Raw genomic sequence first — 17,182 nt, forward strand, 5'->3', positions numbered from 1 at the left:
TGGGGTGTCCATCCACCTATAGTTCTTATTCGCATTTTCAAAATTTGCGGAAAAAAACTTGGTTGGAAACGCCAGAAATTCGCAAAAAGGCATAAAAAAGTTTTCATACTTGGATTTGTCAGTGTATCGATAAAAGGAAAATGCAACTTTTTTGCTTTGCGAATAAACGATAACCGACACCATTCACACCGCAGTATACAGTAAGTTTCCCAGAATGCAGCAGCATAAAACAGACGAAAAGCTGTTTTATTTCACACTGTAGCGCTGTTGTTATTACGTCACTTTATTAAGTTTTAATATTTTTTCACAACTGTTTAGATCCCCAATGTGTGGTTAGTTTATCCAAATGAAGGCTGTTTAGAAGTTTGCTACGATGTGTTTCAGAGAAGTGAAGCTCCACCTGTGTGAGCAGCGACTGGTCATCAGAGGCAGCAGCCCCTCTTCCTGAGATGCTCGGCTGGTCAACCTGCGTCATCATCCCGGGGGAGAAAACAATCGCTAATGAAATTGGTTATGTGATAACAGTTATTGAGTTTGAAAGGAACGTTTCAACTGAATCTCACTCAGTAAAGGCTAAGTAGATAAAATCACCATAGTAACCTGAGGGCAGGCTGACACACAGGTATTTTAAATCAGATCATTAGGAACATCTAGGATGTGTGTGGTGTTCTATGTAAGGGATAAAGCCCAATTATCAAAAATTAATGGACGATGCAGAGGTGTGAACTGTCCAACGTGTTCATTACTACCTGATTATTGGACACCTCTAACAGCATTATCCCACCTATACCATGGACTCTTACTAAAGAAATACATATTAAATCATGTATTTATACTTTAATGTGTTTTAGAGTTAAAATCCTGAGTTTTTCTTTTTTTTACAACCCACAGCTGAGCGGACTAAGTCGTTGCCAAGAAAGCCTGCTGTGGCCACAGAGTGGAGCGATAGCGAGAAAGATGATAATGTGTCTGTCTGATTAGCTCTGTCTAAACAACATGTGACTGTTGATCTCAAGGTCGTGGGTTTGATTCCCATGTTGACAGAGATCACACCCCAGCAGCACCCCGCATAGCACTCTCTAAATTTCTGCCAGGAAATTTTAATTATGTGTTTTATGGCATTTGATTGGTTTGCACATTTAATTGATATCATATGCTTTTGGCACCACAGTAGTGCACTCTTCATAAGAAACAATATGCAACTAAATGACATATGGGGTTTTAATAACCCCGTGTTTCATAAGGGTTACTCTCATTACTGTAACCCAGAGCTTTGATTTGCCCAAATACCACAAACATCCCTCTGAGCCACTGGAAATATGATTAGTGCAACTTTGATAAGATGTTAAATCACCTCTGACCGACAGCTATTGTTACACTACACACTGTGCAGAACACTGCTGCCAGGATTTTAACAAGAATGTAAAGAAAACATATTACTCCTGTTCTGCAGCCTACACTGCCTCCCTGTTTCTTATACAACTGATTTTAATGTTTTCAGAGCAATGAATAGTTTTGCTCCTTCTTATATCGCAGACTCCATATATTTCTATGATCCTCCACAGCTGCATTTTTAACTATTCCCAGGCTCGCCACAGAAATCTTTGGGGATGCTGCTTTTAGCTACTGTGCCCCAAAAACATTAAAAACTCTGCAAAACAAACACAGCTGTTAATTTACTTGCTAATATTTTTATTTAATGTAAAGTATAACCATGTTATTTTAGAGTAACATTGACTATGTTGATGCTATTTTCTAATTGGGAGCTGATCCATGGCCTTGTATGTGTTTGGGCGCCCTCTGACATGAAGCCTGACGCAGGCTGCAGGGGAGAGGCAGGGAGGGGAAACGCCGGTGGCAGAGGTTTGGAAGCAGGACCTTTAACGAGTGCTGTGATTACAGTGAGGCTCAAAGTGGGTCACACACTTTGGGCCTGCTTGCACAAAGAGCAGGAGTGTTCTCATTGTGCGGGAAGATTAGGAGGTTGAGAGTATTATGGTAGGGGCAGAGCTGTGCAGGGCCAGGCATGGCCAGGAGCTGCCACAATGCCTCACGACACACAGCGCTGCCTCTGTCTGCCTTTACTTCCATTACCTCATAGCTATGTGCACGCTGATAATATGTGATAATATGTGGGAAGTGGTGCTATGTAGGGTAAGACTATGGAGCCACACGGAGCCTGCACAGAGAGTTCCATCCACCTCTCATGTGACAACTTTTCTTTAGTAATTACATGAGTATTAACTGTGCACCTAAGAAATATCTTACACTGCCAGCCCTGCAGCTGGACCAATCAAAATACATCTACTATTAAGATAATTCAAAACTTTCAAATGAATGAATTAATGAATATGTTTTTTTGTGATTAAACTGATTTAGAGACACGTTCACCAACTGTGCAGTCATTTTGGAAGACGCAGGCACATGATACATGTGACAAGGCTCTCTAGTGGCTGTATGAACAAATCTGGTGAATCGGTCACAAGGGAGGAGGCAGCAGATGTTATTTTACAGTCATGGAGTCCATGGAGGCTGGAGGTCAGGTTGGATGGATCCATATATGACCGCCAAACATGGGTTGTTGCAGGTGGCTGACAAGCAACTGACTGACAAGAGCTTCAGCCATCAGCACATTTACAAGACAACAGGTTAGGTGACAGATCAGCAAGTTCTTCTCCACCTCTGGAGACAGCTGTTGGTCAGTAAAACAATGAAGTTTGATGCTGAGATATTCCATCTTTAGGTGGTTTATAATCAGGCATGAGGAGAGGGCTTTCTGGAGTCTGTGATGGGTTATGTGTTGATCATGTGTTGGAGGGATACTTTAGGAAGTCCCATTTCACCCACTTCCACTAGAGACTTGTGTAGGGGTAGGGTGTCCCAATTCTTCTAAGGGTGAGGCGAAGTGCTTTTCAACCCTTAAAGGGATAGTTCACCCAAAATTGAAATTTCACTCATTATCTACTCACCCTCATGTTGACTAAGGGCTGGGAGAAGTTTCAGAGTTATCTGTGGCTTCTCTGAGTTACAGGGGGTCTCGGCATAGCAGTGCATGTCCATATAATGGTTGCAAATGGATACCAACTGTCTTCATAACAAAAAGACACACCAAAAAACATCCAAATACCTCCATGCTGCTCGTATGTAATGTCCGTCTTGTATTGAAGCCCCGAAATGCGAAATTGTCCCGAAAAAAATTAAATAAGTCTATATTACAAGCTTGTTTTGTAGCGGAAGCTTCTCAGAGCTCCTCTTCCCGGTTTGTCCAAATTTGATGAACCGGGAAGAGGAGCTTCCACTACAAACAAGCTTGAAAAATAGACTTATTAAATTTTTTTAAATTGTGCTGTTTCCTGCATTTCTTCGTCGTTGATTTGTCAAATGAAGGACGATCATTAAAGCCCACACGACAGGTAACACAACAGCTGGAGCCGGAATTTTAAAACATGAATGGAAACCATGGAAACCCACCACAGGTTGTGGCTCCTACGTTGTCGCTACGTCTGACGTAGGTGACAGCGTCGGCTATGCTAGGTGGTGTCCCATTGTGTAGGGTACGGTCTCTACTTCTAACACTCCTCACTTCATCGTCAAGGGGAATCTCCCTTTGGAGGACGCTCAAAACCAAGTGCTAGTGTTAGAGGAAGAGAAATAGGACTGGTCCTGATAGTGTCAGAACATCAGCGGATGTCTGAGGTGTGGTTCAGTTTTTGTCTACTGGATTATAAACATCAATCTTTTCCCATGGAATCTTTTATTGCTATAATTGGTGCATGTTCTTTGTTGTGTTCCAAGTCTGTGTTTGTTTTATTGCGTCTCTTGTTCAGTCGTGTTCCTCTATGTAGATTATACGATGATGAACCATCTGAGAACTGATTTTGCTGTCTCCAAAGGCACAGATGGTGATGGTGATTCAATGAAGGATGTCTATTCTCTGCAGAGTGGTGCGGGTGGCCAACAATCGCAAAGACCACTAGATCTTTGATATCCACTTTAAGTGCCAGACCCTGCAACTGTCTCTGGTGAATGATCGGCCTGGGTTTAGGTTGTGTTGAAGTTTCCTTCTGTGAATATTCAGTCAGAAAACATGGGGTGAGAAGAGGATGACAAAGAAATTCTTGTTGTCTTTCTTGGACATATACTTTACATATTGGCTATTCATATTCAGAACATGTTTGATGTCAAGTCACTTTAATCAAAAATCTATTTTTTCATCCCATTAACTTACATATATGTGTAGCCAAAACATAATAACTATGAATCTTTGAGGTAATTCATTGAGACAGGAAATGAAAATGCCAAATACGCCTCCTCTCCCTTCCCATGCTTATTAAAGTTTGAATGCTATGTTACATGGGAGGAGCTGCCAAACTTTAACTGGTGTCTGAGACGACGACATGTCAAACATTATCCCGGAGGTGTAGTGCTGCGGTAAAAGTGAATGAACAGAAAAAAGAAAGGGCTCAGCTGCCGTTGTGCAGACGCAGATGGAAACAGCAGCCTGGACAGGTGATGTGCACCCAGTTCTGCAGAATCCACACAGACAAAGCACCACCTCTACTGTCTCAGGTTTTCCCTCATTCTGCTGCCAGTCTTGTTTTTGGGGTGATTAACATAGTGCAGTGAAAAGTTGGGTGCAGTTACTCCTTATACCTATTATGTTTTGTTGAACTTCCTAAGGAATATTATTGTAAATTAGCCTCCCAATGTCAACATAAGTATTAGACAAGACATGCTACAAAGGGAAGGTTTCCTAACATACTGTACAGCGACACAAGCGAGCAAGAAGAAGTGATTAGAATCTGTACTTTTCAATCAGCCTGTCCTGACATGATGCGGTCGACATCGCTCTGTCCAGCGATATCACCCAACCCTGCAAAACTTGCTCGCTATGTCTCTTTCTGGACGATATTTTGTGGCCGCGTCCCGCCCCTAAACACTTCTTATTGATTGAAAAGTACACGCTGCTTCCTGTTGACTAGCTAGTTAGCAGAGAGAGGAGAATGAGAGAATTGCATTGAAATGAAATTTAAAAAAATACTGCAAGATGTCAAAAACGCCAACCAGGAAATGTCAGGAATCTAAAAAAAATGCGCCAGAGGTTTGTACGTCCCTCAATAATTTGATTGGTTTGGATTCTGAACTAATAGAATATACTCACCGCCAGTTTGCTTGCTCGCTGTATGTTTGGATGCAGTGTAAGGCTAATACAGTACTAATGTGTTGAAGAAATCTGTTTTGTACTGTGCCATATACTGGAGTGGAATTTGTTGCCACTTTATATTGTGTAAGTACATTCCACAGATAGGTATTATTCTTGCTCAAACAGTTTCTTCTAATGTTGCAGATGCAGTACTGTAGTTAAATTGTGCAGGTGCACATGAGGTTGTTGGTATATGTTATATGATGTAGTGCCTGTTCTCTTCCCTGCCCTGTGAGATTGTTATTTTGGTATCTGTTTGTATGTTTCGCTATATTGTTTTCCCCTTGCTCTCCCAGATCATACAGTATTATCCATACAGGTAAATCCTGAGGTTTCTTCCACCTGAGCCCCTGAGCCCCCCCCCCCCTACCAAAGGTGCATTTGGCAGACCCTGGGTCAGGCACACGTCACTGCAAACTGCCCGTTTCACTGCCAGGTTCGAAAATAGAGCCTTTAATCTGTTTTCCTCCCTGTCTAAGTAGATTCAACTGCTTCAGAACCGAGGCTCCGGGGGATTTGTTCACACTGTACGGTAAGCCATATCAAGTTATTACAGTATTTCTGTGTCACTCACATTTTTGTGCAAACACAGTCAATCAGTATTAAACAGAAACAATAATGTACAGTGGATGTTTGGGAGCTGTGGCTTGGACCGTATTTGGACACCTTGTCCACAGTGAGAGGGCTCTCTGATTGGACAGGGAGGCAGCTTTATCGGCCTAAACTATGATAACAGTCATCATAGTGTGTGTTTGTGTGTGGCTGTACCACATGTTGGCACATGAAAAAATACAATCCAAGTATTTAAACACCCCAAACCTGGAACCATGCAGCTGCATCAATAAATCATTATTTACAATAAACAGCCTGTGTGAAAATTCTTCTCAGCTCCTTTGAACATGATCTGAAGCTTGATGCCAACGGAGCAGCATCTGAAACTATGAGACAGACAGGAAACCAGACAGCCAGTCACACATGCAACATACTCACTCAAACACTTCAACTACGGCACACACACACACAGAGCTTCTCCTTATAAAAAGAGATTGAGGGGGGCGTCTCTTAATTTCAGCTTTCGACTTTGCAAGGGTGGAAACATTTGCACTTCCAATTTGAAAAGGGGAATTCCTCCTCATATGGAAATCAGCTGGACTCAGTTCATAGGTGTATTTTATATGTCAAGGCTTCCCAGAGACAAAACCTCTGAGGCTCTTGTTCTCTTTGAAGAGCTGAGGTGGCGATATATTACAGTGCCTGACTAAGATCAAGCCTGTGCACTGTTCCTCTGATTTCTTTACTGCTTTCCCTCTGTCTCTACATCATTTACACTGTGAGGAAAGTCTGTGCCCTTTGTTATACTAAATACTCTGAGCCAGGAAGAAAAAAAAAAGAAAAGAAAACGCTCTGAGCTCATATGGTCAAATAGGGAAACAAGCACAAAAGAAAACTGCTTTGGCTTTTATGGCTTGAGGCCAATTCTTAGACTTCCAAGGGCATAAATCACAACTGTGAATGGAAGAGGTCCAACATTACATAATATTGAAACAGAGAGGTTCACAGAGGCAGAAGAAATCCTTGAAGGAGGAACAGCACTGTACAGTCGACAATTCTTCAACAACCCTGTATCCTATTAAGTGTATCGTTCGCCACGTACCTGATAGAAGAAACATCTACTGGGACAGTTCTAGTTACTGTACAGGTTGGGTTGGGTTTGAAAGTCAAAGCTCAGGACAACAGCAGAGCAGCGTTCACATCCCGCATTAAATGTGATGTTTGGTGTATGATACTCAAATACTTGAATGTCAACATGTCCTGTCTTGTTCTTCAAGTCAGAGTCTTTCCCAGATCACCAACTACTTACAGTTGCCTGATCGTGACATGTCATCATAAATGTCTTTGCATATCTATGCAAAAGGAGGCTAACTTATCTGATTGTGCACTCACCTTTACCCACTTCACTGCATTAAACTTGGTGAAAATGGTTTCAGAGGATAAAACATCTCTGCAGCATCACTCTCACTACTTTCTGCCATTTTTTGGCTGAAACATACTTATTTTGGTAAAATGGCCAATTGCCATAATCCCTATAGGCTCAGGAGTACTTTCGTTACCTTTAATTGTCGGTGCAAGCTATTTTTAGAACGGCGGGGCAGAGCCGTGAGCTGCTCAGAGCTACGCTACGGAGGCTCATTTCTTGGTTTCCCTCATCAAACTCATCAAATACACAATCCAACAACTCCAAAACGCTCTGGTGGACAAGTTGTGACCTGCACATTCACCACGCTATGAGATAATAACAGAACGTTACGGGACAGAGTTGTTTTCGAGGCAAATACCGAGACTGCTTGCCGAAAAACTTCCCTCAACAGGAACGCGCATCAGTGGTTTTGCATAAATTTACCTCTAAAACAACTCTGTCTGGTAACGTTCCGTTATTATCTCATAGCGTGGTGAATGTGAAGGTCACAACTTGTCCACTAGAGCATTTTGGATTGTGTATTTGATGAGTTTGATGAGGGAAACCAAGAAATCCCATTAGCCTCCGTAGCATAGCTCTGAGCAGCTCGCGGCTCTGCTCTGCTGTTGTAAAAAATAGCTTGCACCGACAATTAAAGGTAACAAACCTACTGCTATGACTATAGGGATTATGGCAATGGGCCAATTTGCCAAAATGTTGAACTATCCCTTTAACTCCGCATACATGCATCTGGTTAGAGAGAGACTCTTCCTGGTCAAATGAGTCAAATGAACCACAGTAATCAACCATGCTTATAGTCATATTTTAAATCTAAACCTCAATACATACTCATAACACTTCTACTGTGAAATGCGCAAAACCAGAAACTGTTTTTTACAAGATTGTACAGTTCTCGTGGGTCGGACCACACACACACCCTCAACCTCAGCATTCTTCTTATCTGAACTACACACCTGTAAATTTTGTGAATGATATCACTGCACCAACAAAGATCCATCCAGACAGACAGACAGAGAGATTTGAACAGCAGCCAAACTCCTCTTGTGTGGTACCTTCTGCTGCAGGAGGTATCCACACACACACACACACACAGACAAGGTGTAAACAATACCAGCAGCCAATGCCAGTGTGTGTGTGTGTGTGTAAGAGAGCACAATACATAATTGTACTCACCCACAGTATCACAGGGTTCGTCTTTATGAACGCAGAAATCTGTCCTGAAAAGGAAACAAGGCAGAGTTTATTTCACTCATCTATTGAAAATTACATCAATGTAGAATCCACACACACACACACACAAACACACACCAGGCTCTGAAAAAGAACCAGGTAACCTTCATATTGAATGGAAAAGTAGTGTTTATAGGTATTCTGAATGAATGGTGAAAGGCCATCTGTCACTGAGAGGGGAGAGACACAATAATCATTTAAATATGGGATACGACAGCAGAAACTTTCCAACAGTCTCTCCTGGAAAATATTCACAGTGTTGTAAACACACTGACAGTTGTAAACACTAACAGTGTCAGAGCTGGTTGTGTGAGGAATGCTGGAAAAACAAGACCCGGAGAGAGAAAGTCCAACCCAGCCTCCTCTCTCACCTCTGCAGGCTATAGGCCTGTTGGCTCTGGGCTCCCAGGGAGACCCCCACCACCCCCACCTCTACTAAACCACAGAGGAAGCAGGAGTGCAAGTTTCCTAAAGGTTCCACTGGGAATGAGGTGAACGTAGTCCTACAGCCTGTAGTTTTTAAGCGATTTCTTGCAGGTGGTGGTGATTGTCGCATGACAAAACAGCTCACCAGCCTGTAAAATATGCGTGAAAAAGTCATCTAATATGTATCACTACCTGCAGGATACCCACCGGCTCTGTACGCCAAAGTAAAGGTAAATGCACAGTAACTGTGTTACATTACATTAATGTCATTTTACCTAAAGTATCACTAAACGTTAGTATGTCATTTGTAATTAAAAAACCCCAAACAAAACAAAAAAAATAATAAATTGAATATTTCAATCATTTCCCTCCGGGGATTAATAAGTGGTCCTTTAATAGATACTTCAAATATGTTGTGTAGTATATAATTAGTAATGTAATCATATTTGGACTATATTTGATTGTATACATTAATAGAGTTGTGAAATTAAAAAAAGCATAATAATCATAATAAGATATGAGAAAATCTATAACTGTGACATCCCTTGTCACAATCCATGCACTGCTACAGTACATCTTCAGGACAGGTCAGAGCCTGTGGTGAGACAGGCTGTGGGTAGGTGGTTATCATGGTAACTGTAAAGGAAGGCTTAATGGAGACAAGAGTTAACACCGGTGATGCACAGCTGATGTAGGACCACTACTTACAAAAAGCTCCTTAGGATCATAAATCTCAGTATGAACACATCACCGGTTTCTTAAGTTGCCAAAGAACTAGAACTATCCCAGTCCAGAGCTCTGTAGAGGGGCCGGGATCTTTCAAAGAACTGATTAGCCCCAGATGAAGAAAATACAAAATCAGATGTGATACTATAAAGTCAGTCTTGCACCCCAGCAGCAGACAGCTGAGTATGGTAGGTAGGTATCTCATTTACCCCCCTGGGTTATTCAGCTCATTATTATGATCATGTATATTTCTAGATTAGACTTGTGTACAGCTGCTTCACATTTCAGTGCACAAAGAATGATCTAAAATGTCATCTTGGCAGATGTGTCTACACATCTGCATATATGGTGTAAATGGGGGAAAAGACATCATAGGGCTTCTTGATACTGATACTGTGAACAACATGTAGGAATGTATAGAAGTAAGCTCTGATTTCACCGGTTTGTTTCATCAGGGAACCAGGACCTTGATCTCCTCAAAGCCAGGGCCACAATAATACAAGAAAGGACAGAAGGGTGAGCTGATCTCCACCTGGGGGGCAGAGTTCAGGTCGTTTTGATTTTGAACTGGAGGAGGCTCTGTTTGAAGCAGCTTGTTAAAGGTCCAGTATGTAATATTTGTCAAGGTTAATTGGCAAAATCTGAATAACATTTGTTTGGTTTTCGTAGCCTTATAATTCTTCTTTTATATGTACATATAGCAAGGGTCTTGCTTTAGAGAGTGTCGCCATCTTGGGTCGCCATGTTTGTACGGCAGCCCGAACGGGAAATCCAGCGTTTTGGGAGTTTGGGAGGAAGGAAAGAAGGAGGAGGAAACAGCAGACGTATCATAAAATGGTTTAGATCTTCACCTCATCACTCCATGCTCCTGAAATACTCCCAGTCGTCCCAGTCGTGGTAAACAAGTTTGAACGCTAGATATCATGGTTTTCCCCCCATTTTACACACTGGACCTTTAAATCCTTTATACAGAGGGGATGCGACCATCAACAGACAAGTCTCAGCAGCCATAGTGAGGGAGAGTGCAGTGAATCTGTCCCTTTTCACTCTGTCATGTGCTGAAACCAATTCATCTTTTGTATCAGTCAATCTTTTTGTGTGTGTGGCCTTAAAGGTAACACACGGTACTTCACAGCTTTAATCTGCTGTGATCAACCAGCTGTGCCTATCAAAACAGTCCAACCACAGCACACTGCTGCCAGATGATGGGCCAGGTGTGGAGGGAAAAACTCCAGAGTCATAAAGATTTAAAGCCGCAGGTTTTTTTTTTTTTCTTTTTTACGACTGCGGGCAATGCTGAGTTTGCTAGCACTACAGCGGCAACAGTGGAGGAGGAGAGCTTCCCACTGACATGTGGGAGTCCTCAGCTAGGTGTCAACAGCTGCAGGTCCGCCTCTGGGAACCAGACCTCAACAAGACCTGCTTGTCAACATGTGTGAGATTGATGAAATGCGATGCTGTGTAAATTGTGTGTATTGTGTTCATTGTGATAGGCTTTTCTGGAAGGACCGGGGCCTGGCCATGAGCAGGCAATGGATGGTTGTCAAGGGGCCAGTAAAGGCGTGAAGTAAAGATGCCGGCTGCTGTTGAGAAGTGTTTTAATCTGAGGAAAGTTCAGAGTGGGTGAAGTATCAGAGCAGCTTCATGATCAGAGCTGGTCCAGGAGCTCCACTGCTTCCTATCTGATCTCAGAGGAAACACTGTTAACGATCATGGAGTCATCTATTCATGTAAGGACTCATTGCACCCAACCAGTCAAACTTACTAATCATCAGTGATAAGAATAACAGTGATACAAAATTATAGTGTTACTAACAGCGCTACTTTTTTCAATAACAAACAATCAAAAAAGTTACTGTCTCCCTATTACAGCACTGTTACCATTACTGACAATAAAATGTGCCGTTACTTGACTCAAGAAGTCCCGTCACACAATAACACACCCATTAAAGTATAGGCCTATGTTTTATACACTTTTCTTTTCAGTCCATCAACTAGTCAGAAAGTATCAGTTGATCTGGAACTAGCCAACTGTGCTGAGGAATACTGAGTGAGTTGGTTAATTCCAGATCAATGGGAGGTTAGGGTTATGGTTGGGGGTTAGGTGGCGAGTCCAAGTAATTTGACATATTTGAACATTTTATAGTTTAGGAATAGTTACTTTTCCTGGTAATTAGTTACTTTTATCATCTAGTAATTCAGTTACTAACTCAGTTACTTTTTGGAGAAAGTAACTAGTAACTATAACTCCCAACAACGTGCTGATCATTAATTGTTAAATAGGTGTCGACTCCACTGTTCAATATCAACATCTACATCACTTTGCTTTCTGTGATCAGCGTTCAGTATGGAGGACCACTGGGCTCCAATGAGCTGACCAGGTGAGAATGTTAGTCTGAATGGGAGGACGCAAAATACTCTGGATTTGTCCACACTAAAGAATGCATCATTGTTTCTGTTGGAAGCAGTTGCAGTCCAAACATGCTGTCCTACAGTCTGAAGACAGAGCTCTTCTTCTGTCAGTCAACCCCTCACTGAGCTACTCTAGTACAGAACAGCACAGTGAGTGGAGCCTGCAGGCTACACTGCAGGTAAAGGAGCCCAGAGCAGTGACGAGCAGCGAGCGCTTCCTGCCTGGTCCACATCAGCATTAAGAGGACATGGTGACACAGAGCTGTTTGCCTTCTCAGGAGGATGTAAAGTTTTGAAGCAGGACATAAAGGGATCAGTGTGAGGGACGCTTCCTCTCACAAATACTGCAGACGACTGCAGAGGGTTGGTCTCAGCTCAAACAGGAGCTTCAGTCACAACGAGTGTGAGCTAAAACAAAAATATACAATATAGTGAGTGGTGACAGTTTCTTAGATAAATGAAGGACTGATCAATTATCTCATATTTCCTGGTACTATTGGTATTAATACATGTGCCAGTCAGTAATACAAAGGAAAATTTGTTGATGTCCCAGTTTGTCTAGGAAATTGACCAAGAAAAAATACTACTGTAGAAGACAGACTCAAAATATTAAATGAGACTGATAGGAACATTTCTGAGATGGAGAGGAAAAGGATATACAGGTACAGAGGGGAAATCCAATACATCTTTTAAAAACTCAAAACACGATTTGAGGGTTTAACAGATGGGTACAAACACACCTCTGGAAAAATCCTTTCCAAATTGTAAAGCTCACAAAAGCAAAATGGTTTAAATTTATCTGAATATTTGCTTACAGAAGACATGAACAAATCAAAAGGAAAAAGAGGTAGCTGTTGTTAAAGTTTGAACCAAATACATGTAGAAAATTGAGTCAGACTCTCAGTAAGGAGTCTGGTTTGCTCACCATGATGCACTGACACTTTGAGGATCATGTTCATCAAACAGATGACAAGTTTGATGTTACATGTGACTAATGTTGTGATTATTGGGGATCAAACAGAACAGTGAAGCCCCTCACATTAACCCCTTCCTGTCCTTAAAACATGGATGATGGATGTTAGAGATCCTGTAGTAAATGTTAATGTTGGCTAGACTCACTGAGAGGTCTTGAGGTTTGGAGGAGTTTAGAGTTAGACAGGCAGTAACTTTAATTTGCCATATATATTTACTTGCTTAGGCTACATGCCACAGGCCTTGAAAAGTCTCATGACTAAAGATGATGAAGTTGTCTGTGTATAAAAAGAGAATCATGTGCCCCCTGTGGACCTTTGACGTTTAAGCAACAAATATATTTTGTAACAACACAAGTTACTAAGTTACATGAGAGAGTATAGCTCTTCTTCATCTCTACATTTTAGTTTGGAAAGACCCATATCACAGTAGTGTGTTTGCGGATCACTGGTGTTTGTGTTCTTAGTGTTGGAACTATCCTTCTCCATGGTGACTAGAGCAGCAGAGAGTCTGTGTGTTTGTGATGCATCATAGAGAAAACAGAGCCGACTGAATAAAATATGTGAGAGCAAAAGCAGCAAAAAACTAACCAGAAATCTGCTTTCTTAAATTCTCCAGTACTGAGCAGAACCAGTACAGTCGGGCTGGTCCAGTATTTAAACCTTTAGCCCCATGTTAACACCAGGTTTACCAACTCTTATCTGAAGGAGTGCAACCGTAGCACTGTACTTCCAACAACGTTCTGAGAACACATTTTAAGGCAGGATCAGACAACACCACTTTTACACCAATTTCCAGCGTCAGGCCCAATTATGAACGTTGGGAATGAAGAACGGACGTATAGTGCAACATAACTGACAATCATGCAATTTTGCGTCTACGATGCTCTACGATGCCTCCATGGAATGTTTAGCACAGTGTTTTTCAACTTTGGGGTCGGGACCCCATGTGGAGTCACCTGGAATTCAAATGGGGTCGCCTGAAATGTCTAGTAATTGATAAAAAAAATTACTGATAAAAAATATTTTTTAACTAAATACTATTCTTTTAAATAAATACAAATATAAATAAATAAAATAAATATAATTAAAAACACAACAGACAATCTTTAACAACAGTATTCTATACCTTCAGTTTATCAAATATAAATTGAGTTTAAAAAAATTCAGCATATAATAATATCTGAGCTGGCCCATCTTGATTGATGAGTCGATGTCAAAATGGGTTCACGAGCCAAAAAAGGATTGAAACCACTGGTTTAGCATGTTAGCATTTTTGGAATTTCTTCGCCTAGTCTGACATCTCCTACGACGTGAACCTTGATGTTGACCAGAAGGATGACAGAGTGCACTGACGCAGTGTTTACACAGTGAACATGTACTTCATGTGACAGTCTAAGTGAATGGTGTATACATTGGTTAATGTACCTCATGTTCTCTCTGAAGAACAGACAGTCAACTGTCCTCTTCACCAGACCCAGGAACAGCTCCACCATCCTTTTTTTTTACTTTTTATTTTTCCTGTCTGAGCTAAAGACTGCAATCATACACAGCGCTACAGTATCCATGATTGACCGATTGTTGTGACACCCCCGATGGCCTACAGTATGAACTCACACAGGGTCGTGATGATTGGTCGGAGTCATACTTGTAGTGCTGCCAGTCTCCTGACCAAGACACGGTAAGAGTTTATTCCACTGTGATGGTTTAATCTGACATGGGGACCATCGTGAAAACAAAAAAATGGTGTAGTCTGAACCCGGCCTTGGGCTGACTAGAATATCTACCAAGCTATCATCAAACAAAGTGGAGGATGTTTTGTTGGAAAGCAAAGCTCTGCTCTGTTGTGGTATTTTTACATTTCATGTGAGCGACATGAATCAACCAGTCTCTGATTTCAAATACTTTGTTTCCTTCCAGGAGGCTGTTAATAAGTTGTAAGAGACATGCTGCAGGCAGATCATCTACAAGGGCTGTCCACAAACTGCAGCACACACACACACACACACACAGGACAGTGAGCAGCCATGCACTGCAGGAAACCTGAGAGCAGTGCGCTTTAATTTGCCTGCTGCCGCCTCACTCTCATCCTGACTGCTGCTGGCAGCCTGCCCCTCCTTCCCTTCCAGAGATGCTGATCCTGACTCACAGAGGAAGCCTCATGACATGACAGAGGTGGGGAGGACGGGGGTGGGTGGGGCGGGGTGGGGGGGGCAGGGAGAGGACAGCAGATCTGATTCATAACAAACCACCTGAGGAACAAAAGGCCACAGTGCCTCACCTCGACGAGATTGAATCAGAAGACAAGTGTACTCATTAAAACAGAAGGATCCCTTTCCCCTCCGCCTCCTCTTTGACCCCCCCCCCCCCAAGTAAAAACTAAACAAAAATCATAGAAATGTGACGTCAGAGTCACATTTCCAGTCAACATGTAGAGAGATCTGTCTCTTTCGGTGAATGAAACCTAGCGTGTGTATTTAGCAACAACCCAGAGACTTTCAGCATGAAGCGTTTGTTACGTCTCCAGCACAAACAAACACTAAACGTCAGGTTTTGTTTCTCTGGCTGTAGATCCGTGTGCAGTTTGCCATCATGGTGTTTACTTTTGGTCAAACTCAGAGATAAGTGTTTGAAATGACTCACGTAGAAACCGCGCCTTGTTAGAAAGCTACAGGAGGCTGAGAGAGTGCTGTTTGCCACAATATCTTACACTGGCCTATATCTACAAGTTAACGTCACCCATGGTACATGCCAGGCTGGAAAAATAAAACACAACTGAGTGATGGATCTAAATCTTCTTCCACCTACAAATACTAGTTCATGTAAGAAAACAAACAGAAAAAGCAAACAAATCAGCCGAAGTGCATGTTGAGATGGAGGGTGTAAACAGAACCACCTCAATCCCAGAGCCGCTAAGACCAAGAGAACCGGCTCAGGTGTTGTACTAGTATGCATGTGTACTGTATAACAAAGGCTTTAGACAGAGGGAGAAGACATAAACAGATGATGAAACAGAGGTAACAACTCCACAGCTTGTATTTCTAATCAAACTGAAACTGAAAGTAACACAGAGCATCAACTGAATGTTTGATGATCGGTCAAGTTTTGACACATGAGCAGAGTGAGGAAAACCAACATTTCTGTCCCTTCACTGCACAGATATACAGACTGCAGCTGCAGTGTTGGATCTGACCCGATCCAACACCACACTATAGTTACAGCTGTTTACAGATGCTGTTAGATGCAGCTGCAGTCGTTATCTAGTGCAAAATACTTGTGATTCAAATTAAAGAGGATCACTACACAGAACTTTACTTAACATTAAACTTTGGAATAGGTCCGAGGTCACTGTGTGCACAGCTGAGATGCTGCACCTTGTATATAAGGGGTTCCCTGAAGAGCAGCGTATACGTGCTCTGTGTGACCTCGATATTGTGGAGGATGAATTTCACTTTCTGTTTCAGTGCCCTCTCAGTTTTAATGAACTGAGGAAATTCATGTTTGAAAAAGTTCAGGTGAAGAATCCTGACTTCTCTTGGATGTCTGGATGTGATACTGTATGTTGAGCTGGTTTTTCAAGGAGGAGATCAAGGTCCAAGCCAGATTTATTAAAAAAGCATGGACTCTGAGATAAAACATTATATCCTATATAAGACTACTTACTATTGTTTTGGTTATTTTGAAAAAAATGTGTTGCATAAGTCTATGGACACATATGTATGAGTGGACTTGTTAGCCATCCTCAAATGTATGCATTTATATGTAGGCCCATGTGGGCTGGGTAATGTGCATGACACTTAAATCAATCAATAAATTAATCAATATGGTTCATTATCATTGGTTCTTCAGCAGAGGTTACATACCTGGTGACCAGCACAGCTGTGTCTACTGGTGGGATGTCGTCTCTTCCACCAGGAACGTGGTTGGTGCCGAGGTACCTTGGGCCCCCGAACTCTTGATACTGCCAGTTACAGAAGCTCTCCAGAGATCGTTCTCCATGATGACCCACAGTGAGCTTCTCCTGAGGAGCACAAACACAACATATGAACTGCTGCTCCGTCACTGTGGGACTTTTAGCTTAGATTTACATTGTCCATGTCACTGTATCCTGATGCATGATGGTTGACCCGTTCACTTGCCTCTGGACCAAATTATTCAAGTATATTTACTTTGCTTTGTATCTGTTCAAACTCTAAGCTCAGATGAAATCAAGAACGAAGATTATTTTTGTTCATT

General features: G+C 41.9%; 1 protein-coding gene across 3 annotated transcripts in view; it reads right to left on the bottom strand.

The window, feature by feature from the left end:
* The window catches only part of adamts17 (ADAM metallopeptidase with thrombospondin type 1 motif, 17), a 135,789-nt gene that overhangs the window by 78,666 nt on the left and 39,941 nt on the right, over positions 1 to 17,182 (bottom strand). For all 3 annotated transcript variants that reach the window (XM_085772580.1, XM_085772572.1, XM_085772586.1), the window contains exons 6-7: positions 16,810 to 16,967; positions 8,355 to 8,398 (exon numbers count right to left, since the gene is read on the bottom strand). In XM_085772580.1, coding sequence (XP_085628706.1) covers positions 8,355 to 8,398; positions 16,810 to 16,967 — 202 coding nt within the window. The remainder of the gene's footprint in view (positions 1 to 8,354; positions 8,399 to 16,809; positions 16,968 to 17,182) is intronic.

Source organism: Trachurus japonicus, chromosome 3, assembly GCF_045865225.1.
Source record: "Trachurus japonicus isolate A0001 chromosome 3, Traja_1.0".
Taxonomy (NCBI): Eukaryota; Metazoa; Chordata; class Actinopteri; order Carangiformes; family Carangidae; genus Trachurus; species Trachurus japonicus.